Raw genomic sequence first — 26,352 nt, 5'->3', positions numbered from 1 at the left:
TCTGTGCCTCCTAGAGTTGCAGGGGCCAAGACGTTATTTAACCAAATGCTCCTGGACTGGAGTTTTTCTGCCTGGAGATTTCTCCCAGGCGCAGTGGTAAACGGGACAAAAGGATTTCCTGGGAAGTATCAACATGGCAAAGATGGACAGTGGTCTTTGAACTTGAACACAGGTCATGGACAAAGATAGAAAACCACTTGTGCCGTGATGTGGGTTCTTACCAGACTCTACCACTGATCAATGGAGCCTTGGTCCTTTTTCTCAATTTCTATCTCTTCATTTGTTAACCTCTAAAAAATTCATAAAAAGTCAAGTGGTGATAAATCCATGTCCTCTTTTTTGAAGTCCTTGCATTTCTAAAATTGTTGAGCTTGTGTAAAAATTGTGTACAATTTTCTTTCTTTTTTTTTTTTTTTTTACAAAACTAAGGGAAAGCTCTATGCCAATACAAGAGGTTATGGTTTTATTATAATTTCTTCTTATAGCTCAGATTAATCATGTCTTATTCATTATAGCAGTAAAGACTCTAATAGCCAAGTACATTATAGTGATCTGTTGTTGAGATGGAAATGTCTTGATGATGTGATGTATTTAGAAATACTGCCTTCTGTGCAGGAGCCAAAGCAAGATATATCCCTCAGTCTCTAAAATAGCCACCTTAAGAGCATGAAACCACCTTAACTGAGCCACAGAGGTAAATAACAGGCATCCTTCAATGTATATGTTGGCTCTGGCTGTTCTTTTTCCTGTGAATTTTCTAAGGCAGAGAATATGAGTCCTATGAAAAAGAAAACCTGATGAAGTCTTAGCTTGATGGATTGAGTTCTGTGAAGAGAGCAATAGTCTGAAATACAAAGTATATTGGTGGAAAGTATATGGTGGAAAGATGAAGAAAAAGAAAGCTTCTTTCCTCGAATCCTTAGGAAAATCAACAGTCCAACACTCAGTGTTGACTCATGTCATATTGGCCAGTATCAAGCCAGTTGGGAAAAGGCAACTCTCCAGGAGACAGGTGGGCTCTGAGAACAAAGATATTTGCATTCATCTAGAACTAGGTGGGATATAAGAAATTTTCCTAGAGTCATTGGTTGACAGTTTCCATAGACAATGTCAAGTCACAGGAAAAATGACAGGAGATCTATTTTTGTACTTGGCTTAAGGCCAATCCATCTTTTTCTCTCCAAAGTTCTTAACTATTTTATTTAATGACCTGTCCTGTGTCTTCCTTCATTTTTCAAGGAAAATCAGTTATGTATTTTTTCTTGCAAGTATGGCTCATCTCAAAACAGCCTTTTAGAGGATGATAGTTCAGTCCCTGTTATCACTGCAGTCCCTTTGAATACTAAAGGTTGGAGGTGGCTACCCCCAAAAGAGAAGTTGTTGGAAATGGGTAAGGAGGGACAAGGACTAGAAAAGGGAGACATTGCTGACCACCCCAGCCTACTATTTCTGCCATTGTGTTCAAAGTGCAGCTGGAGTTGGGCATCCTGGACTTACAGGTGACCTAAGGCCTCTCCCAGCCTCTCAGGTAGTACCAGAATCTCTTCCAGAACTGCTGCCTGGGTGAGCAGATGATGATCAATTGGCTTTGCTGGAAACAGCATTGAATCCCTCCCTGGTAAAACCAGGCTGGATTCTAATTTAGGGGGGACAAATGGGCTCTGGGCACTCGGGGGCGCACTGACACTGGGACAGGATGGAACAAGCCAGCAGGGGTGCGGAGCTGGACTGGGCTGAGGAGGGGGCTGGGCTGAGCCACTCTCTCAGGATACAGGAAATGTGATTTTCCAAATGCCAGGCATATTGGTGGTCTTGGAAATGAGCCTAAATGTGCTTCCCATGCAGAGATGAAAAGACATGTCTGTGGAGAATTGGTAATAATAATCGTCTCTTAACATGAGGTCTCAGTACCACCACCCATGTTGTAGGTTGCAGTGTTCATTACTACTAAGTTTCAGCCTCATTGAGGTATAGTTTTGTTTTTGTTTTTAAACTATAGATTTAAAGAACTATTGGAGTACAGTTGGCTTATAGTGTTGTGTTAGTTTCTGCTGTATAGCAAAGTAAATCAGCTATGAAAGTGACAGTGAAAGTTGTTCAGTCATGTCCAACTCTTTGTGACCCCATGGATTATACAGTCCATGGAATTCTCCAGGCCAGAATACTGGAGTGAGTGGCCTTTCTCTTCTTCAGGGAATCTTCCCAACCCAGGAATCAAACCCTGCCAGAATTGCAGGTGAATTCTTTACCAGCTGAGCCACAAGGGAAGCTCACATATGCATATATTCATTCATTTTTGGATTCTTTTCCAATATAGGTCATTACAGAGTATTGGGTAGAGTTGCCTGTGCTATACAGTAGGTCCTTATTAGTTACCTTTTTTATATATAGAAGTATGTATATGTCAATCCAAATCTTCTGATTTATTCCTAGCCCCACTGTCCTCTGGTATAGTGGGGGTAGTGGGGGTAGAAATAGTTAAGGCTATGGTCTTCCCAGTGGTCACATACAGTGGTGAGAGAGCTGATCTGTAAAGAAGGCAGAGTACCAAAGAACTGATGCCTTCGAACTGTGGCGCTGGAGAAGACTCCTGAGAGTCCCTTGGATGGCAAGGAGATCAAACCAGTCAATCTTAAGGGAAATTAACACTGAATATTCACTGGAAGAACTGATGCTGAAGCTCCAGTATTTTGGTCACCTGATACAAATAGCCAGTCAGAAAAATTGGAAAAATCCCTGATGTTGGGAAAGATTGAGGGCAGAGAAGAGGGCATCAGAGGATTAGATGGCGGGATGGTATCACCGATGCAATGGACATGAACTTGGGCAAATTTAGGGAGATGGTGAGGGACAGGGAGGCCTGGCATGCTGCAGTCTATGGGACCACCAAGAGTCAGACATGACTGGGTGACTGAACAACTGACCCCTGGTAACCATTAGTTTATTTTCTACATCTTTAACTCTATTTCTGATTAAACTATGGATTAAAAAAAAATACTTTCTCCCTTAAGGTTTCATAGGGAGGGAAGCTCATGGGTCATGACTCTTCAAGGGGGCTGGACTGATATTCTCAATTTGTAAGAGATTCTCAGATTCTCAGTTTACAAGGCCCAAAAGTGGTTCTTCAGCACATTGCTTCTGGAAATCTCACCTAGATGGAAGCCACCAGCTGTGCTCTTTGCCTCTTTCATGGCTAAGAGTACCGGACTCTGCAGGGTGGGGACTCTTGCTAGCAGTTCTTGTTGACCTTGTGTGTGACAGAGGAACATAGTATTTCGGGGGAGGGGGAGGTTGGTGACACGCACGTCAGTAGCTGTGACGTGGGGGCATCCCTTTTCATTTACAGTTTTCAAACTGGGAACACCTTGTAGCCATTTAGTCTTCTAATCGGAGGCCCTTTTTCTTCAGATCCAGAGCTGGCCTGCTCCCCAAGCCCTGCTGAAGCTCCCATCGCCTGAGGCTTGGCACTTGGCTGCCAGTTTAGCTCTCCTGTCACGGACCTGTTTGGATTCCAGAAAATCCCTAAACTCATGTACAACCAGAAGCATCATGTATTGGCAACCTGGACCAGTAGTGTTAAGCAGTTAGAGACAAAGATAGCTACAATCACTTCTGCTAGGTCACTTCAGCTGTGTCTGACTGTGCAATCCCATGAGCTGTAGCCAGCCAGGCTCCTCTGTCCAAGGGGTTCTCCAGGCAAGAATACTGGAGTGGTTGCCATGCCCTCCTCCAGGGGATCTTCCCGACCCAGGGGTGGAACCCGAGTCTCTTATGTCTCCTGCATTGGCAGCCGGGTTCTTTACCACTTTTGGAGAAGGAAATGGCAACCCACTCCAGTACTCTTGCCTGAAAATGTCCACAGACAGAGGAGCCTGGTGGGCTACAGTCCATGGGGTCGCGAAGAGTCAGACATGACTGCGTGACTTCACACTCTCTTTACCACTAGTGCCACCTCGGAAGCCCAGTCTGGATCATATTTTCCCTAACCTTTGCTTTGGTTATTAATGATTGTATGGATATGCTAAGTCCTTTGACAGAAATATGTGTGATTCACTCTAGGCTAATTTAAAATGCAATAGCAAATGGCCTAAACTTCTGTTAATTCCAGCACCTTTTCGAAGTGCTGGATGAACACCTTTGCAGGCAGAGTCCACACTGGAGAGTTCTGGTCACCCTTGATTTCACCTTTTATGTAGCTGCCTTTGCTGCTTTAAGGGTCCTTTCCATATGGGTTTCCCTAGTGCTTAAAATGTTTGCTTTCTCGTACTGTTGACTGTGAAACAGACACAGTAGGAGGAGATTTTAGGAGAAATGGCTAAATTGAAATGGAAATTTACTTGATGTCTTAATTGAAACAAAGATGATGGCTTAATTGAAGTAGTATGTGTTAATGTAATTGATATATAGAAAACATCCTTTTCCTAGGGAAAAAAAGAGCCTTGATTATTTTATTATGAAAAAAAAACCAAACCACTACTAAGTGAAAAATTGGAAATGAACATTTACTCTTTGAATAGCTCAGGCTGCCTTCCAGTATTGCCTTCTGAGGTTTTCAGATGCTGGAAAGAACCAGGTTAATAAGTTCTGTAAGCACAATTTCTACCACTTTGGCTCAGACTACATTCACAGATGTTTCCTCCATTATTTTGATTCAGTGAAGGGCCCCAAAGGGCAGGCAGGAAACTTAGTGAAGTAGAAGAGAAAACCGCTGGGTGCCCTCACAGCCCGAGCCTTCCTGCAGCCAGCAGAAGCCTGATGCTTATTTCTGATTCGGCGCCCTACCACTTTATGGAAGAGGTTTTTGTTTGTTTGGGGAGAGTATTTTTCTCCAGTGAAATGCTCCTACCACTTACACACACACATGCATACCTGCCTGCACATGTGTGCTTCCACTCACAAAATCATAACTGCCCCTTTGAGTTTCACAGGGGAAGTGGTATAACATCTTGGTGAATGAATACTGTGGATCTTGGGGCCAGGAAGCCTGTGTTTAATTCCTAACTTTGGGTATTACCTACTGGGCAAATTATCTGTGCCTCAATTTCCTTGTCTGTAAAATGAGGATAATTATATTTTATCACTTATAGGGGTCTTTTGAATATTATATTGAATATTTTCAATATTATATTTCAATATTATATTGAATATTTTCAATATTATGTTGGTTAATACTTGCAAGATACTTGGAATGCCTGGCACATGCTAAGAATTCATTAAATGCTAACCATTATTTTTTTTATTATTGGCTCATAAAAAGCTTCCTAAGACAGTACCATTCATTTTCTAAGTCGTTTGTTATTCTGTGTTATGTTTCCAGAGCAGTCATAGGCACTAGATTCAGGCCTTTGTCTCTGATTCCTTGCATGGTACCCGGTGCATGGACTTGATTTTTTTTCCTAGGTCTCAATTTTTCCTCCCACAAATGGGTGTACTGAAACTACCTTTGTCCAAAAAGGGTTTTGCTTTGGTGTATGCCTCGCACTATGCTTTGGATATATACTACATTCCTGTTTAGTGTAGGTAATAAAAGGAAGTAAGTGTTCGGGGCAATGAAAATATCTTTGTTAAAAGATAGTAAACACTTAAAAGAATTAGAATAAAGTAAAATAAACTTAATTGAGAGTACACAAAGGAAAACAGTGTTATAGAAACAGCAGTATGGTATTGACCTGGGTTTTGATCTCAGCTCTGCCACTTACTGTGTGACTTTTTGCAAGTTTTTAACTTCTCTGGGTCTCATTGCTATGACTGTCATCATAATCATAGTTGCTGTCAGTAGCTCTGAGAGAGGGTTAGGACACTAGATTTTGTTCTGGTTCTAATGCCAAATGGTTATATTGCTTTTGGGAAACGAATTCTGTTTCGCGGTTTTCTTATGATGTAAGAGGAGTGGAAGAGACAGTCTCAGCTTCTGTGCAGGCTGGCACGTGGTGCTGCTACAAATGTATCATGGACAGCTGTGTCCATGTATTGATCCCCTCAGCCCTTGGGGCAATTGTGCAGGGTCTGGGTCGCAGCACTGCTCCTCAGGCCTGAGAAGCCTCATTCATTGATCCCAGTTCAAAACATACAGAGTTTTATAGTATCAAGTTTTAAGTTCAATTCTGTAATCCATTTTGAATTGATTTTGTGTATGGTGTAATTTAGGGGTCCAGTTTATTTGTTAGCATATAGTTATCTGATTTTCCAGTTATCATTCCCATTATCTTAAAGAAGACTATCTTTTCTCCATTGAATACTTTTGTCTCCTTACATGTGTGGGTTTATTTCTAGGCTCTCTGTTGTGTGGGTTTATTTCTAGGCCCTCTGTTTTGTTCCTTCAATCAATGTGTCTATTTTTTAATGTCAATATCATACTGTTTTGATTACTATAGCTTTGTAGTATAATTTGAAACAAAAAGTGTGATACTTCAGTTTTGTTCTTCTTTCTCAGGGTTGCTGTGGCTGGTCATAGTATTTGGGGGTTCCATACTAATTTTAGGATTGTTTTTTCTACTTTGGTAGAAAGTAGTAAAAAATGCCTTTGGAATTTTCATAGGGATTGCAATGAGTCTGTAAGTTGCTTTGGGTCATATGGGCATTTTAACAGTACTGATTTTTCCAATGTGTGAACATGGAATATTTTCCTGTTTATTTGAGTCTTCTTAATTTCTTTCATCAGTGACTTACAGTTCGCAGTGTTTGAATATTTTACCTCCTTCATTTAATTTATTCCTAGGTATTTTATTCTTTTTAATGCAAATATAAATGGGGATTGTTTCCTTAATTTCTCTTTCTGATATTTCACCATTAGTTTATAGAAATGCAACTGTATTTGTATATTTCTGTATCCTTCATCTTTATTGAATTTATTAGTTCTAACAGTTTTGGGTGAAGTTTTTAGGGTTTTCTACATATAATATTATGCCATCTACCAGTAGAGACAATTTTACTGATTTTTTTCTGATTTGGGTGACTTTTATTTCTTGCCTGTTATTTCTTGATAGTGCTAACAGTACTATCTTGGATAAAAATGATGAGAATGGACAATGCTGTGTTATTTCTGATGCTAGAGAAAAAGCTTTCAGCTTTTCACCATTGAATATGATATTATCTGTGGGCTTGTCATTGATGACCATTGTAATGTTGAGGCTTTCCTAGTGGCTCAGATGGTAAAGAATCCACCTGCAAAGCAGGAGACCCAGATTTTATCCCTGGGCTGGGAAGATCCCTTGGAGGAGGAAATGGCAAGCCACTCCAGTGTTATTGTCTGGAGAATCCTGTGGACAGAGGAGTTTGGTGGGCTACAGTCTGTGGAGTCATGAAGAGTCAGACACGACTGAGTAACTAAGCACGCAGGCTTGCACTTGTTCCCTCTGTACCCACTTTGTTGAGAATTTTTATCATAAATGAATGTTGAATTTTGTCACATGGTTTTTTCTACATCCATTGAGATAATTATATGATTTTTATCCTTTGTTTTGTTAATATGGTGTATCACATTGATCCTTGCGTCTTTGGAATAAATCCCATATGATTAAGGGATTTTATCCTTTTAATGGACTATTGAATTCAGTTTGCTAACATTTTGTTGAGAATTTTTTTGCATCTGTGTTTATTGGGCATATTGGCCTGCTATTTTCTTTTCTTATAATGTCCTTGTCTGGTTTTGGTATCAGGATAAAGGTGGCCTAATAAAATAAGTATGAAAGTTTCCCTCCTCTTCCATTTTTTTGAAAGAGTTTGAGAAGGATCAGGTTAATTCTTCTTTAAATGTTTGGTAGAGTTTGCCATTGAAGCCATCTGGTTCTGTACTTTTGTGCACTGGGAATTTTATTTTTGGTTTTACTAGTAATTTGACTGTTAAGATTTTCTATTTCTTAATGATTCTGTCTTGGTAGATTTATCTATCCCCTCTAGGTTGCCTAATTTGTGTATAATTGTTCATTGTAGTCTCTTATCCTTTGTGTGGTATCATTTGTAAGGTCTCTTCTTTCATTTCTAATTTGAGTCTTTTTTTTGTTCCTCCTTCGTTTAGTCGAGTTAACAATTTGTCTATTTAACCTTTCGAAAAACAACCTTAGTTTCGTTGGTCTTTTCTGTTTTCTTCTGAGTCACTATGTCATTCATTTCCACTCTGATCTTTGTTATTTTCTTCCTTCTACTAACTTTGGGCTTAGTTTGTTCTTTTTTTTCTGGTGCCTTGTGGTATAACGTTAGGTTGTTTATTTAAGGTCTTTATTTTTTCTTAATGTAGGTATTTATTGCTATAAATTTTCCTCTTAGAACTACTCTTACTACTTCCCACAGGTTTTTGTATTTGTGTTTCCATTTTCATTTGTCTCAAGATTTATTTTTTTGATATATTCTTTGATTCATTGGTTGTTCAGGAGCCTGCTGTTTAATCTCCGTGCACTGGTGAATTTTCTGGTTTTCTTTTGGTAATTGATTTCTAAGTTCATACCACTGTGGTCAGAAAAGATGTGTGATATGATTTTAGTCTTCTTTAATTTATGAAGGTTTGTTTAGTGGCTTAACATATGCTCTATCCTGGAGAATGATCCATGTGTGTTTGAGAAATAGATTCTGCTGCTGAATGGGATGTTCTATAAATAAATATCTGTTATGTCCATCTAGTCTAACATGTAATTTAAGTCCAGTGTTTACTTGCTGATTTCTGTCTGGATGATCTTTCCATTTTTGAAAGTGAGGTACTGAAGTTGCCTTTTATTATTGCATTGCTGTCTATTTTTCCTTTCAGATCTATTAATATTTGCTTTCCATATTTAGATGCTCCTATGTTGGGTGCATATATATTTATAAATGTTATATTTTCTTGATGAATTGATCTCTTTATCATTGTGTAATGACTTTGTCTCTTATTATAGTCTTTGACTTTACACCTATTTTGTTTTAAATAAGCTACCCCAGCTTTCTTTTAGTTTCCATTTGCATGGGATATCTTTGTCCATCCCTTCACTTTCAGTATAGTGCCTGTGTGTGTGTAGTCATGTCTGATTCTCTGCCACCCCACGGACTGCAGCCTGCCAGGCTCCTCCGTCCATGGGATTCTCCAGGCAAGAATACTGGAGTGGGGTGCCATTGCCTCCCTCAGTGGATCTTCCCCACTCAGGGATCGAGCCCAGACCTCCTGCATTGCAGGAAGACTCTTTACTGTCTGAGCCACCAGGGAAGCCCCACTTTCAACATATGTGTCCTTAAAGCTGAAGTGAGTCTTGTATGCAGAACATGGTTGGGTCTTGTTTTGTTTTTGTTTTTTTTTAGTAAGCTCCTCTAAGCGTTGGATTGGCTGTCCAGCCAATAAGAAGTGAAATCAAGCAACTGTTTATTGTGCTGCAGTGGGATTTGAGATAGAAAATGCTTTTCACAAATACCCTACTTTAATTAAAGTTTAGCATTTCCCACACAAAGGAAATAAATGATAATGCATTATTATGAACTTGTCTGCTTAGATAAATAAAACCACACAATGGGAATTTTAAAAGGTTTTGTGAGAACCCATGAACTATTAGTCATCCCTTTTCCTTTATTTCTCTGGTAATATTTGGAACATGCCCCCTCTCTTCATTTCTGGAATTAGATAGCAGGATTCTATAGCCTCCAATGGACATGCTCTTTATTTATTTATTCTGAATTATTTTTTTCTGTGGCCTTGTCATTTTTACTTCATAGATTTGGAGGGACTGTTAGACCAAGTTAGACCAAGATTTGGCACTGTTATTTATAAAGAGCAGAGTTGAGTGAGAATTTTAAGACTTTACATGTGGTTTTCTAAGGCAATGGAGCTGATCCTCTCTACTATAATTTGGGAGGCAATGGAAAAGAGCTCCCTCTTTTTCTTTTTTCTTTTTACTAGTGGATATATTCATTTAAATTTCATCCTTTAAAATACAAATATTTCAGCGAGGAGTAAAGCGTGAATATTAATGTTCCAGATGGGACTAGAAAGGAACTTTGCCATCATTTAGTATAAAGGTTCTTAAAATGCATATCCCCTTAGTTCCTTTCAAGATGTCCATGTTGACATTGCAGTAAATGTGCAAAAGTAATGGTGAATGAAACTGCTGGCATCTTAAATTGAATAAAGGCAGTCTCACTCAGTGACGCTGGTAGTCATATAGTCATCATTGCATACTTGAACCAAAATGCACACACATATACATGCATGTTAGCTTCACGAATGCCCCTGAAGCAGTAAAATCTATTTTATTGGATCTTGACTATGAGCTCATGTCTTTTTAATATTTTGTATGATAAAGTGAAAAGTACACATAAAAACATGTTTGAGGTTACTGAAGAATGGTGGTCTCAGAGAAAAATACTTTTCTGATTGAGTTGAGTTGAACTAGCCATTTTTTTCATGGAACAACTTAATTTTTCTTGAACAACCAAGAGACAAACTATGGTTATTCAGATTGCAGTGTTTGGCAGACATTTTCTCAAAAATAAATAAATAAAAGAACAAAGCAAGCCTGCTTCTTTAAGGGGAACAACTGACAGTATTTATTACCAGTGATAAAATGTAAGCTTTCAAATGAAAATTAGAATTTTGGAAAACTTGTATTTGTCATCATAAGCTTGACAGCTTTCCAATATTTAAGGACTTTTTTGATGAGATTTGTGGTGATATTAACAAATATGATGTTTTGATATTATATAATAAAAAATGTCAAAATATGGAAGATCTGAATAACTTAATGGTCCTATATTTTGGAGATGGATGACCAGTATATGATGTTTCAAAATCACTGAGTTAAAAGATGCATTCAAAGTGCAATATAGAACACTGGATTTTAAATGCAACTGAGTATGAAAAGTTTATTGGTATGGTTCCAGAGTCCACACAGTAATTAACCTTTGAGAAAGTATGTATATTTGTTGAGCATAGTGTGGTCCCAAAGAAGGATACTCACAATTATCACAACAGATTGAACACAGAATACAAGAATGCAGCTCTCTTCTGCTAAGCCAGAAACTCAAGAGATTTGCCAAAAGGCAAAGAAAATGCCATTCTTCTTACTAAATCTGTTTTGCTTCAGAACATACAGTGATTGTCATACAAATATGTTATTTATATTGCTTGTAATGGCTTTATTTCTGTTATAATGAAAAAATGGATTTAAATTTCTCAGTTTAAATTTCTAAAGTCATAATTATCATTAGATATAAGCCACATGAATACAGGGGGCGCTTCATCTTTAAGAGTGTGGTAGTATCTTGAGACTGAAAAGTTTAAGAACTGTTGCTCTAAACCAAACTTCTGACTTTAAAAATGGGTAACAGAGGCCGTGAAGTTACTCATCCGCTGAATTGCAATTGTGACTAGGTCTTATTTCTGCTTCTCTGGTGGCTCAGATCATAAAGAATCTGCCTGCAGTGCAGGAGACCTGGGTTCGATCCCTGGGTGGGGAAGATCCCCTGGAGAAAGTTATGGCAACCCATTCCAGTATATTTGCCTGGAGAACCCCATGGACAGAGGAGCCTGGTGGGCTACAGTCCATGGGGTTGCAAAGAGTTGGACATGACTGAGTGACTACACTTTCTTTCATCTTCCTATTTCTGCAAACCACTTCCAATATTTTCATTGTTTGTTTTTCCCCTACTACACACTATTACCATGACTGCCTTCGGGAGAAGGGAAGCCACTGTCTAATGAGAAAGCTGCATGGGAGCATATTCTTGGAGGTCATCTGGGGTAGGGCTTTCTTACCACCTGGGAACGAGAGGCCAGAGGGCCTCTTTCAGGCGCTGGTGCCTCCATCTGCAGAGATGTGTGCTGAGAGGAGATGAGGCGATGCGAGTGAAGGAAGAGCCGCATATGCTCCCAACTGTACTCCTCTTGTCCCAGAATACAGTGAACTTTCCCTTGTCTTTCCCTCCAGGGAGTTTGCACGTTGGAAAGTGAACAACCTGGCTCTGGAAAGGAAGGACTTCTTTAGTTTGCCACTGCCTCTTGCCCCAGAGTTTATCCGGAACATACGCCTCCTGGGAAGGAGACCCAACCTGCAACAGGTCACCGAAAACCTGATCAAAAAGTATGGCACTCACTTCCTACTTTCTGCCACCCTTGGAGGTAAGCAGTACCTTGATCTACCATCCTACACTCGCTGGTTGCCAGACCATCGGAAATGGCTTTCTAACACCTGTTGACTACAGCTTTGACACTCGTCCTGGATCTTTTATTCTTCCTGTCATTTTTTTTGACTGGGAAATGTTCTCATTCTGGTGCATTTGTCAGCAGTGTAATCTCTTGACATCCAATTTCATTGCCAGAACATGGCTCTTTGCTTTTAAGTATCCTCCTGGGGAGGAGTTTGTGGGGTAAGGAGGTTGGGGTACAGACGTCTACTAAGCACTTGCCAGCAGGGGACGCTCCAGTTTTCTTCTGGCTGAGCCGTCTAACCCTGAAGTTTCTCCATATCCTAATATTGGCTGTGGCTACAGTAGTCAGTATGTGTGTTCAGTCGTGTCCAATGCTCTGTGACTCCATGGACTGTAGCCTGCCAAGCTCCTCTGTCCATGGGATTCTATAGGCAAGAATACTGGAATGAGTAGCCATTTCCTCCTCCAGGGGATCTTCCCAACCTGGGAACTGAACCCACATCTCCTGCATGGCAGCCCAGGTGGCACTCGTGGTAAAGAACCAGCCTGCCAATGCAGGAGACTTAAGTAAGACCTGGCTTCAATCCCTGGGTCAGGAAGATCCCCTGGAGGAGGAAATGGCAACCCACTCCAGTATGCTTGTCCAGGGACAGAGGAGCCTGGCTGGCTACTGTCCACAGGGTCACACAGAGTTGGACATGAGAAGCGACTTAGCACCCATGGACTCCTGCATTGCAGGTGGACTCTTTACCGTCTGAGCCACCAGGGAAGCCCAGACACATAGGTAAAAAAGTAAATGTTCGTTACGTTCCTGATCTCTCTGCTTCCACTGGTAACCAGCCAAACAGATTCCAATGATTCTGGGCTGGATGGAGGCAAGGGTGGGGTGGTACAACCTCTGGCCTCTGGATGTAGAGACTGGTAACCAGCCAAACAGATTCCAATGATTCTGGGCTGGATGGAGGCAAGGGTGGGGTGGTACAACCTCTGGCTAGGACCCAGAGCAGAACTGAGAGCTGGAAAGAGGCAGAGTTCTCTCTGTCCTGGAAAGAAGAAAGCAGGCTTTATTATAACACTTAGCTCACTGTCTTATGGACTACAAAGGAACACTCCAAGGTTTCAGGCCAGCTGCTGACATGTCGTAGGTGTTGAGCGTTTGAGGGGGAGAAGGGAGGGTGAGCTTCAAGGCTTTTGCCCTTTCTTAGGGAGCAGAAATATCCATGGTGATTCTTTATAAACAACGTGAGAGAGAGAATTTTATCTTCCCCGTAGAGGTAGATTGCCTGAGACAGAGATCAATAGAGGATGTTAAATGGATGAGCTGGAGGGGCGGGGGATGAACTTTGGGAGATTACAGAAGTGAGGAGGAGGAGGCTGGCCTCTCAGGCAGTGGTGCCCTTATCCTGTGGTGCAGTCTCATGAGAGTGTTCCGAGCATGGTACAGATGGGAAAAGGCTGTCAGCAGGAGCCACAGGCTCCCTCTTAGCTCAGTCTGAGGGTTTCACATTCTTATGGGTAGGGGCTCGGGGAGCTGAAGCCCTCACCAGGACGCCCATGTTGTTTGCTGTAGGAGAAGAGTCCCTGACCATCTTTGTGGACAAGCGGAAACTGAGCCGGAAGTCAGAGACGGCAGGAAGTGCCTCTGTGATCGGGGGCAGTGGGAACAGCTCCGCCGTGTCCCTGGAGACCCTGCACCAGCTGGCAGCCTCCTACTTCATTGACAGAGAGAGCACTCTGCGGCGGCTGCACCACATCCAGATAGCCACGGGGGCCATCAAGGTAAGGGCCTGAGAGGTCCTGGGGGCGGCAGGCAGAGACACCAGGCGGAGACACCAGGCGGAGACACCAGGCGGAGACCTGGGTCTTTGCCAGCTCCACCTCAGCCAGGCCTGACTGAGGGTAGTGGGAAAGCAGCTTTCTGATGTGGGCACAGCCCTAAACCAGCCCTAAAGTCTGGGCAGGCGCTTCCTTCTGCAGCAAACAGCCACATGGCATCTTCCCTTAGGCAGGCTCCAGCTGAGGGAACCTCAGTGAAAGGCAACCAGGACCACTGCTTTCCAGAAGTCACATTGTAGTGGGGGAAGGAACATAATAAACTTGTGAAAATCAGCAGAGTCATTCCAGGCTATGATATAAGGGGGAAACTGAGTCATAGGTGCAGATTTCCTGAGGCAAGAGGGGCAAGGGGAGGGCACTTGGGGTTTAGGCTAGGGTCTGAATCCTTAGAAGCCAGCTGTGTGTAGATCTGAGGGAAAGGTGTTCAGGAGGGGGGGGGGATGGTAAGTGCTAAGGCACTGAGGCAGGAACCAGTGTGGTGCCATGGTGAAACCCAGGACTGCTGTGACTGCAGAGAGGTGAGCAAGAAAGATGCTGGTGCAAGATGACGTTCAGAGGTAGGCTGGAGCTGCTTACATGGCTGTGATAAGACTTTCAATATAAGTCAAAGCACAGTAGAAAACAAGCAGAGGAGTGATGGGGTTTCATGTGTTTTGAAAAACTCAATATTTCCTGTGATTTAAATAACTATAATGTCCATCCCATGTTCTCTAGAAGATTTCTAGGACAGTTCATGTTGTATAAGGGAAGAGTAGTGGTGATACTTGGGATCACTGGAGATTCTACTTCTAAATATAAAGTGAGGCTGTTGAGAATCAATCTTATATTCTGCTTTTATCCCACCTAAGACTCACAAGGAAGTTTTGTTCATTCATTCATTTATTCAATAAGTATTAGAAAATCTTTAAATTTTATATTATAGTTGATTCACAATGTTGTGTTAGTTTCAGGTGTACAGCCAAGTGATTTAGTTATACACATTCAGATATCTATTCTTTTTTGGATCCTTTTCCCATATAAGTTATTCCAGAATATTGAGTAGAGCTCCTTGTGCTATACAGTTGGTCCTCTTTGGCTATCTGTTTTACATACAGCAATTTGCATATGCCAATCTCAACCTTATTGAACACCTATTATGTGTCAGGCGCTCTTCTGGGTACACTGAGTATCCAAAAGTGAGTTACAACATATAAGGTCCCTCCCCTCATGAAGCTGAAATTCTAGTGGTGGAGACATAATTAAACACATAGATAATGTCAGGTGGGATTATTGGTAGAAAGACACAAAGTTGGGAAAGAGTATAGAGGGTGATGGGAACATGGTACTTTAGGGAAGACCAGATCAGAGATATGAGTGAAGTGAGGGCGTGAGTCACAAGGGTATCTTGAGTGACTACATTCAAGACAGAGCAGGGAGGGAGTGCGACTGCCCTGAAGCGGGAGTGTGCTTGGTATGATCCAGGAGCACCCGTGGTGTAGGTGGAGTGGAGTCAGAGGAGTGAAGGGGCAGATCATGAGGGCATTGCTGATGAGAGAAGGGGGTTCCTGCAGCCCAGTGTACCCATTACTGCACTGGCCAAGATGAACAACAGTGACTCGGATGAAGTTGGTGCAATAGTGCTGATGTGAAGTTCCCAGGTCCATGTTATACTTGATGGTAAAGCCTATCCAGGATTAGCTAAGAAACTGGAAGAAAGGAGTCAAGATTAACCACACGATTTTTGGCCTGAGTAACATGATGAACAGTGATTTCATTAACTGAGATAACATTGGCGTGAGGTGCCAATCTGAAAGAAATGAGAAGTCAAGGGTTCAGTTTTAGACATACTGGATTTGACATTCCTATTAGATATCTAACAGGCAATTGGCTATACACACCAGGATTTCAAGAGAAAGGTCGATATTGGAGATGTAAGTTTGGCATGCAAATATATCCACATGTGTAGTTGGTATTTAAAACTATAGGAAAGGATGAAGTGAGATCACTTGAGGACTGAATGCTGCTGATAAACTGGACCTAGGGCTTTGGATCATGAAGGACATCAGTTTTCAGCAGTGGGCTAAATGAGGAGGATTCAACAAAGGAAGCTGAGACAGAGCATAAAGGTAAGAGGAGAACCAAAGTTGGATTACAAAGCCATGTGAAGAAAGGGCTTTACAAAAGAAGGAGCAGGCAACTGGAGCAGTCAGATTGCAAATATGACCTTCAACTTGGCAATGTGGAGGTAACTAGTAACCTAGATAAGACTAGTTTCAGTGGCATGAAAGGTATAAAGGGCTGAGTGGAGAAGGTTCAATAGAGAGAGTGGAGTGAGCATTAGAATCGTGGAGACAGCCCTTTAAAAGTTTTGCTATAAAGGCAAATAGAAAAATAGGTGATAGCTGGAGAGTGATGTGGGATCAAGGGAGCTTGTGTTTTTGTTTTAAAAATGGGAGATAGGCCAAGATATTGGTATGTTAATTACAATGACTCAGTAAATGGGGGGGAAATCATGGTGGGGAAGAGACAGGAGATGATTGCAGAAGCAGTTGAGGAGGTGAGAGAGGTGGCTACTCCAGGCATGAGTGGCGTGGCAGGTCTCACATAGGAGCACAGACACTTCATCCTTTGTAGCACAAGGCAGTACAGAGCACACAGCATACATGCAGTGAGATGACAGATGTGATGGTGGGAGGATACGGATATTCTCTTCCAATTGATTCCATTTCCTTGAAACAAGCAATGTCTGTGGCTAAATGGAAGAAGGAATTGCTGAGAAAAGAATGTATGAAGTGGTTTTTTCAGAGAGTTAAGGTTATCAATTGACTAGATAAATGGAGCCAATTGTTGAGGGGCACAGAAGGCCCATTCGAGGCCCATGGTCATAATTATTACATGAGGCCAGTTAGCAGAGTTGTGAGTTTTATCAGCTATATTCAGCCCTTCATGTTCAGACAAGCATGAGATAGATGGAGAGTTGAATTAAACCAAGATGTGTGTGTGTGTGTGTGTGTGTGTGTGTGTGTGTGTGTGTACAAGATGAAAGAAAAAATAGGCAAGAGAGTTGAGAGTATATAGAAAAGAGTGATTACAGTGATGGATCAAGGGATTTGAAACCATTAGGGGATGATAGAAAGTGAGAAGTTGACTAGGTCAAAAGATTGGAAGTCTAAATAGGTTTGATGACTTGTTACAGGGAAGAGACTAGAGGAGGTACAAGTGTGTGATGTTTAATATAGCAGTTACAGAGGGTCAGGTTCTGGAGCACGACCATAGGCATGGGAGCCAAGATGGGCTTCACGGGAGGACAAGATGAGGAGGTGGGGAGGGCAGGGTGTTAAAGGATCACCTATGTGGATGCTGAAGTCATCAGGAATGATTCAGATCTGTTTGTGGTAAGAGAGACGGTGATAAGCAAGCTAAACTCTGAAAATCCTTAGTGAGGGACAGGGAGTAACCAGAAAAATAGACCGTGACGTGGAGCGGTAGTGAATGAACCTGAGGGTTCTGACTTCAGAGGGCCCAGAGAAGGTTAGAGAGGAAGGAAGACCATTGGTCCTAGAGAAGACTGTTGGGGAGACATGTCCTCAGAAGCTGCTAAGTTGTGCTTAGGACAAAAAGGTGAGGCGGACTCTTGAGAAAAGATTGAGGTTATAGATGTTCTTGCTGAGGACTGATCATGAGATTCAGAGGGCATGATGGAGCATAAGTGGAGAGGAGGGGTCAGGTTAGGGGACGTCCAGGGTCTGGGGTGAGAGTCTGAGAGAGGAGGAAGACGGATGTTCAGGCAGACTTAAGGTACATTTTGGAGGCTGGTATCTTAGCTTAAACTGATGAAAGATGGACTGTAATAGCACGGAGTGGGTTTTACTAAGAAGACAGAACCATGTAGAAGCCCCCTCTCTCTTCAGCCCTCTAGTGGGCTGTGTTAAAGTTGAAGAAGAACTTGTCTTATCCATTCATGAAAGGTAGGCCTAGATGAATAACTCCATGGTCCCATTAATGTCCCTTTCTAGCCTCTGACCTGACCAACTTTTCTCTTTCTATCATTCCTCCAGGGCCTTCTTGCCCATCTTAGGTCTCTAGATCCATCACTAGAAACATTCAGAATGTCATCAACTGTTACCTGATTTTCTTGCATAATTAGTCTTCCCATCCTCATTCTCCACTCTGCTCCCTGATTCATCATCTCTGCTGCTTGCATGAGTACAAATCATATCGTCCCACTGCTTAAAATCCTTCAGTGGTTGGCTCAAAACCACCATCTCCCATTCAGGGAGGCAGTGTGATGCACGGGAAAGAACCCAAGAGTCTGAGCTCTGCTCATGGCAAGGCTTTGAACAACTTACCAAACTTCTCTGAGCCCCAATTAGTTCCCTCTAAAATCGTTGAACAATTAGAATAATTTCTACTGTGAAGGATTTCTGGGAAGATCTAGTAAGAAAATATATAGAAAGCATGAGCAACTGGACCTTGAAAAGGAATAATTCTTCTGTTTAACAAGATGGGAAGGCAATTGAAGACCTACTATGCCTGTTGTCTTCTTAGTTTTAGCTCCAAGCAATCCTTTTAGACTCTTCTCAACCCTTGCTTCCCTGCCCCCACCCCCCAACCCCCATACCCCAGCTCCTGTTGCAACCTTTCACTTACCATTTATACCATTCTCTTATGTCTCCCTTCCCCAGCACCTGCTCTTTTTTGCCTGCAATGGTTGTCTGTTTACCTGAGTGGCTTTTCATACCCCTTCTTTGTTTGGCTCAAAAAGGTAACTCTTGAAGCCATTCCTGACTCCCAAGGTAGTTAAATGACCCTCTTCTGTATTTCAAGCCTGCCTCCTTTATAGGGATTGTCATTTGAACTGAGTGCTCATTAACAAGAGGACCTCTGAGACTCTGAGGTCCTTATGGGAGGGACTGGGTCTTAGGCATCTTTGGTTCCCAGTAGAAGTACAGAGCTTGCCACATTATGGGTCATGAATCAAGGTTTGAATGAGTCACGGACCCTACTTTTCACAAAGGCTGGGCTCTTCTCAGTGTATGTGCAACTGCATGTAAGCATGCTCAGTTGAAAGAAAAAGGTAGCTTGAATGTCAGGATTGTCTGTTAAGAAGATTCTGGTGAAGGATAACAGAGCTCTTAAGAACAAGATACTAGACCCATGGGCATTGTAAAAGGACAGTAACCCCCCCAGGATGCTCTGTTTCTTGTTGTAACACATCTCTACATTTTCATCTCTACCTGCTTCATCTTCCTGCTTCTCTAGTTCAAGTTCTTTCCTCTGTTTATTCTAGCCTTTCTGTATACCGGGACTTCGGCCTGCATTTAGCTTTGTCTTGCTCTGAAGCTGGCCCTGGCTGAACGTTACCTTTCTGTTTTGTCTCAGCCAGTGCCATCAGGACAGAGACCCCTATCTTGTTCATTGCAGCAGTCTCAGTTCCTGGTACATAGTAGGTGCTTTAGTTACTCTGAATTTCATAAGTCTCCATAATCACCCCTTAAGTTTCCCCTCTCCTGCCCAGTATCATAGTTCTGAATTCCCCAGAGAAAGAACCTGGATCAGGATCCACCTTAGTCCAGCACAAAGCCTGGGAGTTATGTAATCTCAGCCATGGCTTCCTAGACTCACCTTTTTAGCAAGGACTGTGGGTGACAATGACAGGTGGGCAGGCACTCAAGTCCTGTCTGTTGTAATGCCTGTAGATGTACGTCCTAGAATTAGAGTTGCTGTCCATCTCCTCCAAAGAGGGGCCACCATCCTCAGAAGCCTATTCTTGGAATTCCTCAGTCACAGGTGGGAAAATGACTGTTCAGCTTGCACTGGCCTTCTTGACCCAGAGTTATTTCTGTTTGGGAGCACCATGGGTGCTCCCCATGGGCTATATAGTTCAGAGAACCATGAAAAACAAGGCATTTAGTGTCTTATTCCACCTCTCAGTATAACCCACAGTCCTTGCTAAAAAGGGCATACCCTAGACTAGAGAACAAAGGGAGGTGTTGGCATCCTATCCCATGGCTCTGCTCCCTCCATATGCTTGACCTGGCCATTCCATCCTGATAGTAATGGTGTCCCACCAGAGACCACCTCTTTGCTTTAACACACAGCATTTGCAAATCCAGACAGCACCCCCTCCCACCCCCAGTAGCACACCCTTGCGAGCTCAGACTCTGCTGCTGGTGCTGCAGCCCCTGCCACATGCTTCCTCTACTGAAGGCTGCTTTACAGAGGATGAGCTGGCTTCCAGCACAGTCAGTATTCTGGGTGGAGGTAGGTGGAGGTGAGAGGGTCTGCCCACCTGCTCAACTTTGGTGAAGAAAAAGCCCTTGAGTAAATCTGCCGGTTTCTTGTTTCTCTAAGCAAAGGCGCTCTTACTTTCTACCCTTTGTTAGCAACTTCTTTTCACTAACAGCAAGAAAGGGGCACCCTACTCCCTTTTGTTAATCCAACACATGCCCGAGACCCCACTGAATACCCCCTCTGGTGCAAGGTTTGCCCTGGGCAGTACGTATCTCTGTTACGGGATGTGTCGCATTAGACTGCAGCTGTTTCTACACCTGTCTCCACCTCCCCACACACAACATCGGGGCTTAGGCAGCAGGGACTGTCATACGCATACAGTTCCAAGTCTCTTCACAGTGTTGGGTGTGTGGTGAGACACTCACTAAAATGCCTGATAGGGGATGGCAGGTATCTGGCTTAATGGGAGACGAACTTCCTCAAGTGAGAAGACCAGGGACTGGGTTTCTGCCTTGATACTTAACTATTCTTGTGACCTTGAGACGTTAGTTATTAAACTTGATGACCTGGATTTACCAACTATTTGACTCACCTGTACAGGACTAAGATTCAGCTGACTTGGCCACCATACAGAGTGGTGAGTCATCTTCATGTAGTCTGCCATGTGCCACTCTAACCACCTTTATCCCTCCCCTGGAACCCCAGGATCTCCCCAGATAGTAACCAGAGGACTGATGTACCTTGGGATCATTGCACCTCACTATGGCCCTATAGCTGACACCTCTTCTGATTAGTGAGCACACCCCTGTCCTCCCTGCTGAGACACACTGTGAATAACAGATTGTGAATATCACCCCTTACTCCACTGTAGGATCGGGTAACACCAAATGATATGGTTTACATGAAAACACTTTGCAAACTGGAAAGGGCTGGATATAGATTCATCCTATTCATAATTCCTGGGAAGGGATAAAAGCCCAGAAGAGGGCAGGGGCATATTTTGTATTTGTAGCTCATGTGTGCGTGCTAAGTCACTGCTGCTGCTGCTGCCGCCAAGTCACCTCAGTCGTGTCCGACTCTGCGCAACCCCATAGACGGCAGCCCACCAGGCTCCCCCGTCCCTGGGATTCTCCAGGCAAGAACACTGGAGTGGGTTGCCATTTCCTTCTCCAATACATGAAAGTGAAAAGTGGAAGTGAAGTCGCTCAGTCATGTCTGACTCTCAGCAACACCTTGGACTGTAGCTCACCAGGCTCTCTATCCATGGGATTTTCCAGGCAAGAGTGGGGTGCCATCGCCTTCTCCGCTAAGTCACTGCAGTCGTGTCTGACTCTTTGCAGACACTATGGACTGTAACCTTCCAGGCTCCTGTGTCCTAGAGATTCTCCAGGCAAGAATATCAGAGTTGGTTCCCAAGTTCTCCTCCAGGGGATCTTCCCCATCCAGGAATTGAATCTGTACTTCTATCTCCTGCACTGGCAGGCAGGTTCTTTGTCACTAGCGCCACCTGGGAAACCCCAGTTGTGACTCATCCTCTACTTAATTGAAGACTGAGGAAAGGATTGGTGGGGGGTCTGAGAGGCTCCTGAGCTGCCTGAAAAGAACCCCCACACAAGTTTGCATAGACCTCAGGATGGCAAGAGGGAGTGGTTCTCATAAGCATCCTTAAATGACTTGTCCAGATTCCTGCCTGCAGCAGCCTGGGACTCAATTTGCAGCTCTTTGAATCCCACACACTCTCAGCCGTGCTTCTCTGGCCAGCCCTATCGCTCACAACTAGAAGCCCAATTTATTGGAGCTTAGCGGTGCAGCAAGCCAGCCCCCCTCCCCACCAGGTAAGATGGGAGCAGCCAGATAGTGAAGGGCAAGGGGAGGAGAGCAGGCTCACCCGAATGAGGCTTTGCACAATCCAGCATTTATGGAAAATTGGGTGTGCTAATGAACCTGAGATCCATCAGGGCTTTCTGAAGGCAGGACCATTTCTGTCAACAGACCAATTAGCACACAATTATTTTCTCTTTCTGAAAGCTTATCTGAGGCTCTCTTTGAGCTGCACTTTCCATTACCTCCGTCGGCCCTCTTTATAATCCACCAAAGCTGTCTGCCTCTTCTACAGGGAGAGACACAGGGTTTCCTGGACCAACCTGCCAGGGACTCTGGGACTTTCATCACTCTGCAGGTTCGGGGGTCCTTGGCTCATCCCGCTTGTCAAGTCAGTACTGGGACCTGGTAAAACCTGAGTGAGCCTTCCTCACTCGTGGAGATCTGGCTTGAATCATTCCCTCTAACAAGAAATGAACAGGGGGATCACAGTTCCTGTCTCTTCCTTGTTCCCATCCTTGTGCTGCAATTAACAAAGTAGAGCTATGCACACCCTTTCAATGACTCACCTAATTGATTGTTCTCTTTAGAACTGACCTTTGGCAATGGGCAAGTAAAGGTCAGAAAATTGCACGGGAGCCAGTCCTAGAATGTTGAACAAGATGGTGGTGGGGTTGGGGAGGGGGCAGATGAATCAGTGGTAGGGAGGGAGGGACGGGGTGGAATGAAAGAGCAGAAAGTTGCTGTGCTCTGTTCGCCCCCTTAGGAGTTGTCCTACTTCTGCATAAGGTGTGTAGCTTTCTCCCTGCATGGACCTGATGCTGGTGAGTGTTCAACTGGGGAGTGGGTGGATAGAGAAGCCATGCAGAACTCAGTGACAGTGTGGTGGCCAGCTTACCTGGAGGCGGGGACAGGCAAACCTCCCAAATACCACACACCCGCATCCCACTCTGTCTTTCAGCCCACACCATTCCAAGAGAGACAGGCTTCCCCGAATAGCTGGGCTAGTCCTTGGCCACACCACCCATAGGAATTTTTGCACCATATAGATAAAGAAAGCTTTACCTTGAAATAATCCTGGTTCTGCCTTCCCACTGCAGTAGCCAAAGTCACCAACTCACTCAGTACAGAGACATTATTCAGCACCAAGTGCCCACCTGTGGAGGGAGGCAGGCTCCTGTATAACACTGGGATTATGTCAGTATAAACATGTTTCCACTTGCCTGTAAACTCCTTATGGTAGGAGTTTTGGATTCACTGTGAGTTTTGGATTCTCCTGGAATATTTCATAAATGAATAAATGAATGAAAGAATGAATGAAAGAGTCAAATGAATCGTAGCCCTGCAGCTGACTGTGTGACCTTGAAGAAATCACTTAACCTATCTGGTCTTGATTGCCTCATCTGTAATCCTAATATCTAAAGTCTTCTGATACAATGCATAAAATAGATGACTCATGAGAACCTACTATATAGCACAGGGAACTCTATCCAATGCTCTGCGGTGACTTAAATGGGAAAAGAATTCCAAAAAAGAGGGAATATGGGTATATGTATAGCAGATTCACTTTGCTGTACAGTAGAAATTAACACTGTGAAGCAAATATATTCAAATAAAAAAATAAGTCTATACAATTTGTCTTAGGCCTTGTTCACCTTCTGCAAAGAGGGTAGATCACTAAAATGTTTTGGATGAGCTGGTCTGTTGACACTTGTGTTTTAGAGTGATCTCGTCTACATGGGTTTAACTCCATTTTCTGCAGCCCTTTGATATGCCCTCGCAGGAGACACTGGGGCCAGGAACTGAAGTCTGAGGATTCAGAAGTCAAAATCCTATCTCATCGACTCAATAGCTCTGAGTCTTTGGGCCCAGTATCTTCCTAAACCTTGCATCTTTCCCTGAAACATGATAGTAGTGCCATCTGTCTCAGAGTTGGTTGAAGGTTAAATGGGATGATCTTGGAGGATGAGCTTGGAAACTGTAAAGGGTTTCCTGCTTCTGTCATGGCCTTGATCCTATTCCCCATCCAGGCTGGGTCTTGCTGCTTCTCATCCACAGGGTCTATTGCTTGTCCTGTAGTCTTTCTCTTCCAATTCTCCTCTTTGCTCTTATCCTTTAAGATCAATTTATGGATCACCTCCTCCATGAAGCCTTCTCATACTACTTTAAGCAACGTTTTTTCCCTTCTCTCTCTTCACTGTATTAGTATCACACTATCTCTCATTTACTCTTTTCCATGTGTAGTTTTCAGGACTAACTATACTAAATTCTCTTTAATGATGTCACTTACACTTTGGAATTCACTGTGATAACTGGCAGAGTGGCAGACACATTACTTCTCACACTATCAAGCCCATATGTTGTAGATCATGCCGCCCCTTCTTTTTCTGAGAGTACTTCCCCTCCATTCTCTTCCTGTCCATATTTTAGTCATCTTGAAGGAACAACTCAGTTGCTTCTCCTCTGAAACTCCTTGCCTTGCTTAGAACTGCGCTTTCCTCAGGGCTCATTATGACATGTTGCCTCTTCCCCACCTGGAGGTGTATCAATCAGTTGGACATGTACCTGTCTTCCCATAGGTTGTAACCTCCTGGAGGACACACAATATAATCTGTACATCTTTGTGCCCACCTCTCCACCCCTCAAATCCTGAAACATATTACACACACTCTAATTTACTGAGTACGTATTAGGTGTCAGCCACTGAGTTAATTGCTGTTGACAACCTCATGAGCAAAATAACTATGAGCTCACCTCTGTGGAGCCTTTCATGTGTGGAGGACTCAGGCTTTAAACACTTGCAGGAAAGGCTGGAAAACACCAAGTCATGTGCTTGCTGCAGAGTAGAGGTGCCTGGAGCTAGGCGAGAAGGTCAGAGGTATTAGAGCCGACTTCCTTGAAGAACTCTGAGAAAGGCACTCTATGAATGTTTGATAAATTGCAGGGAATTGAACAGTGGCTGCCCAATAAATACCAGTTGATTGGTTGATTGATTGTTGGCAGAGCCTCCAGAGATCCTGAAAAGAAAAGGCCTCAGGTCCCCATCAGTCTTATTACATAATTATTTCAGTGCATTTAAAGCTCCCCATTTTTCATCTTATACTTTAAACATCAGGGAAAAACTGATAGTCCAACTTTATAATATTTTAAAATGACTCTGTGGTGTTTTGGAATATTACATAGCTATAAGAGATTATGTATATTTAATATACTTATTAAAATATTCAGTAAGCCCACGGCTGATTTTCTCTAAGGACGTCTCAGTGCTGAGGTGGGACTTAAATGTTTAATATTAATACTCATAACTCATGTTTCTCTAGTGTGTTTCATCTTTGGGATCCCTAAAGCCTGTGAGCACCACATCAAGTGGCTACAGCTGGGCTGGCCAGTGGGCTGACAGCATCCGCATCTGGCCTCCGGTCTTCCTCTTGGGGAGGAGATGGGGAAACTCCAGTGTGGAGGCTCAGCTTCCTCTTCCTACACTGAGTTTCTTTTTTTTCAGACACAAAGTCCCCCTGGCTTCTCTGAAAGGCTTCCACTTCCAGACAGCTGCTGCTGCCAGCCCTACACCACTGATACTCCCTGTCTCAGAACAAGGGGAAAAGTGGCTTCATGCTCCCAGGATAGGAAGAGCCATGACCTTCCTTGGGCCAGTCCAGGACAGGACACAGAGCCTGAGAATGGCTGACCGGAAGAGGGCAGTGCAAAGGGAAAGTCTCGGCTTGTTGTCTAAACCTGCCCTTCCTTCTCTAGGTCACAGAGACCAGGACCGGCCCCCTGGGCTGCAGCAACTACGACAACCTGGACTCAGTCAGCTCTGTTCTGGTACAGAGTCCGGAGAACAAGGTGCAGTTACTCGGTAAGGTACCCAGTGATGATTTTCATACTTTTCATAGCTGGTTAAAAAAAAAAAAGTTTAGATTACCCAAATGAAAAGGTCCCGTCTGCCCCATTTGGCTAAAGCCTTCCAAAGACAAGAACTACCCCTAGTTCTGGGACCTGTAATTAACAACTTCCCATCACTCTTTGGAGAAAACTTCTGACATGGTTTACTTTACACCTCAACCATTGCTCAAACCACTCGACACCCGAATCCTACCTCCCAGTCCTGCCCAAGATCTCTGTCACTATCCTACTGCAAGAGCACACCCATCCTTCTATGCCTTGATCTAGCTGGGCAATCTCTCTTGTTGTCCAAAGAACCCTCTGCTTTATCCTAAGGACACAGTGGGGAACAGCTGGTCTTTGCAGAGTGATCATGGGACATCGTCTCTAGCTCGACTAAGAGCTACACAAAATGTAGGGCTACTGGTTATCCTGAAAATGGTCCCTGCTTTTTGTTACTAGTCTGCATCCTTCCATGGGAGATCAAAGCCAGGA

The 26,352-nt window shown here is 43.3% G+C and overlaps 1 protein-coding gene across 1 annotated transcript in view; it reads left to right on the top strand.

Annotated features, from left to right (window-relative positions):
* Positions 1-26,352, top strand: part of BRINP2 (BMP/retinoic acid inducible neural specific 2) — a 141,269-nt gene that overhangs the window by 106,392 nt on the left and 8,525 nt on the right. The window contains exons 3-5 of the mRNA XM_040263916.1: positions 11,883-12,073; positions 13,673-13,881; positions 25,726-25,831. Coding sequence (XP_040119850.1) covers positions 11,883-12,073; positions 13,673-13,881; positions 25,726-25,831 — 506 coding nt within the window. The remainder of the gene's footprint in view (positions 1-11,882; positions 12,074-13,672; positions 13,882-25,725; positions 25,832-26,352) is intronic.

The sequence above is a fragment of the Oryx dammah genome, unplaced genomic scaffold (genome assembly GCF_014754425.2).
Source record: "Oryx dammah isolate SB20612 unplaced genomic scaffold, SCBI_Odam_1.1 HiC_scaffold_21, whole genome shotgun sequence".
In the NCBI taxonomy this organism is placed as follows: domain Eukaryota; kingdom Metazoa; phylum Chordata; class Mammalia; order Artiodactyla; family Bovidae; genus Oryx; species Oryx dammah.
The sequence above is the reverse complement of the archived record's forward strand: the minus strand, read 5'-3'. Positions and strand labels throughout refer to the sequence as shown.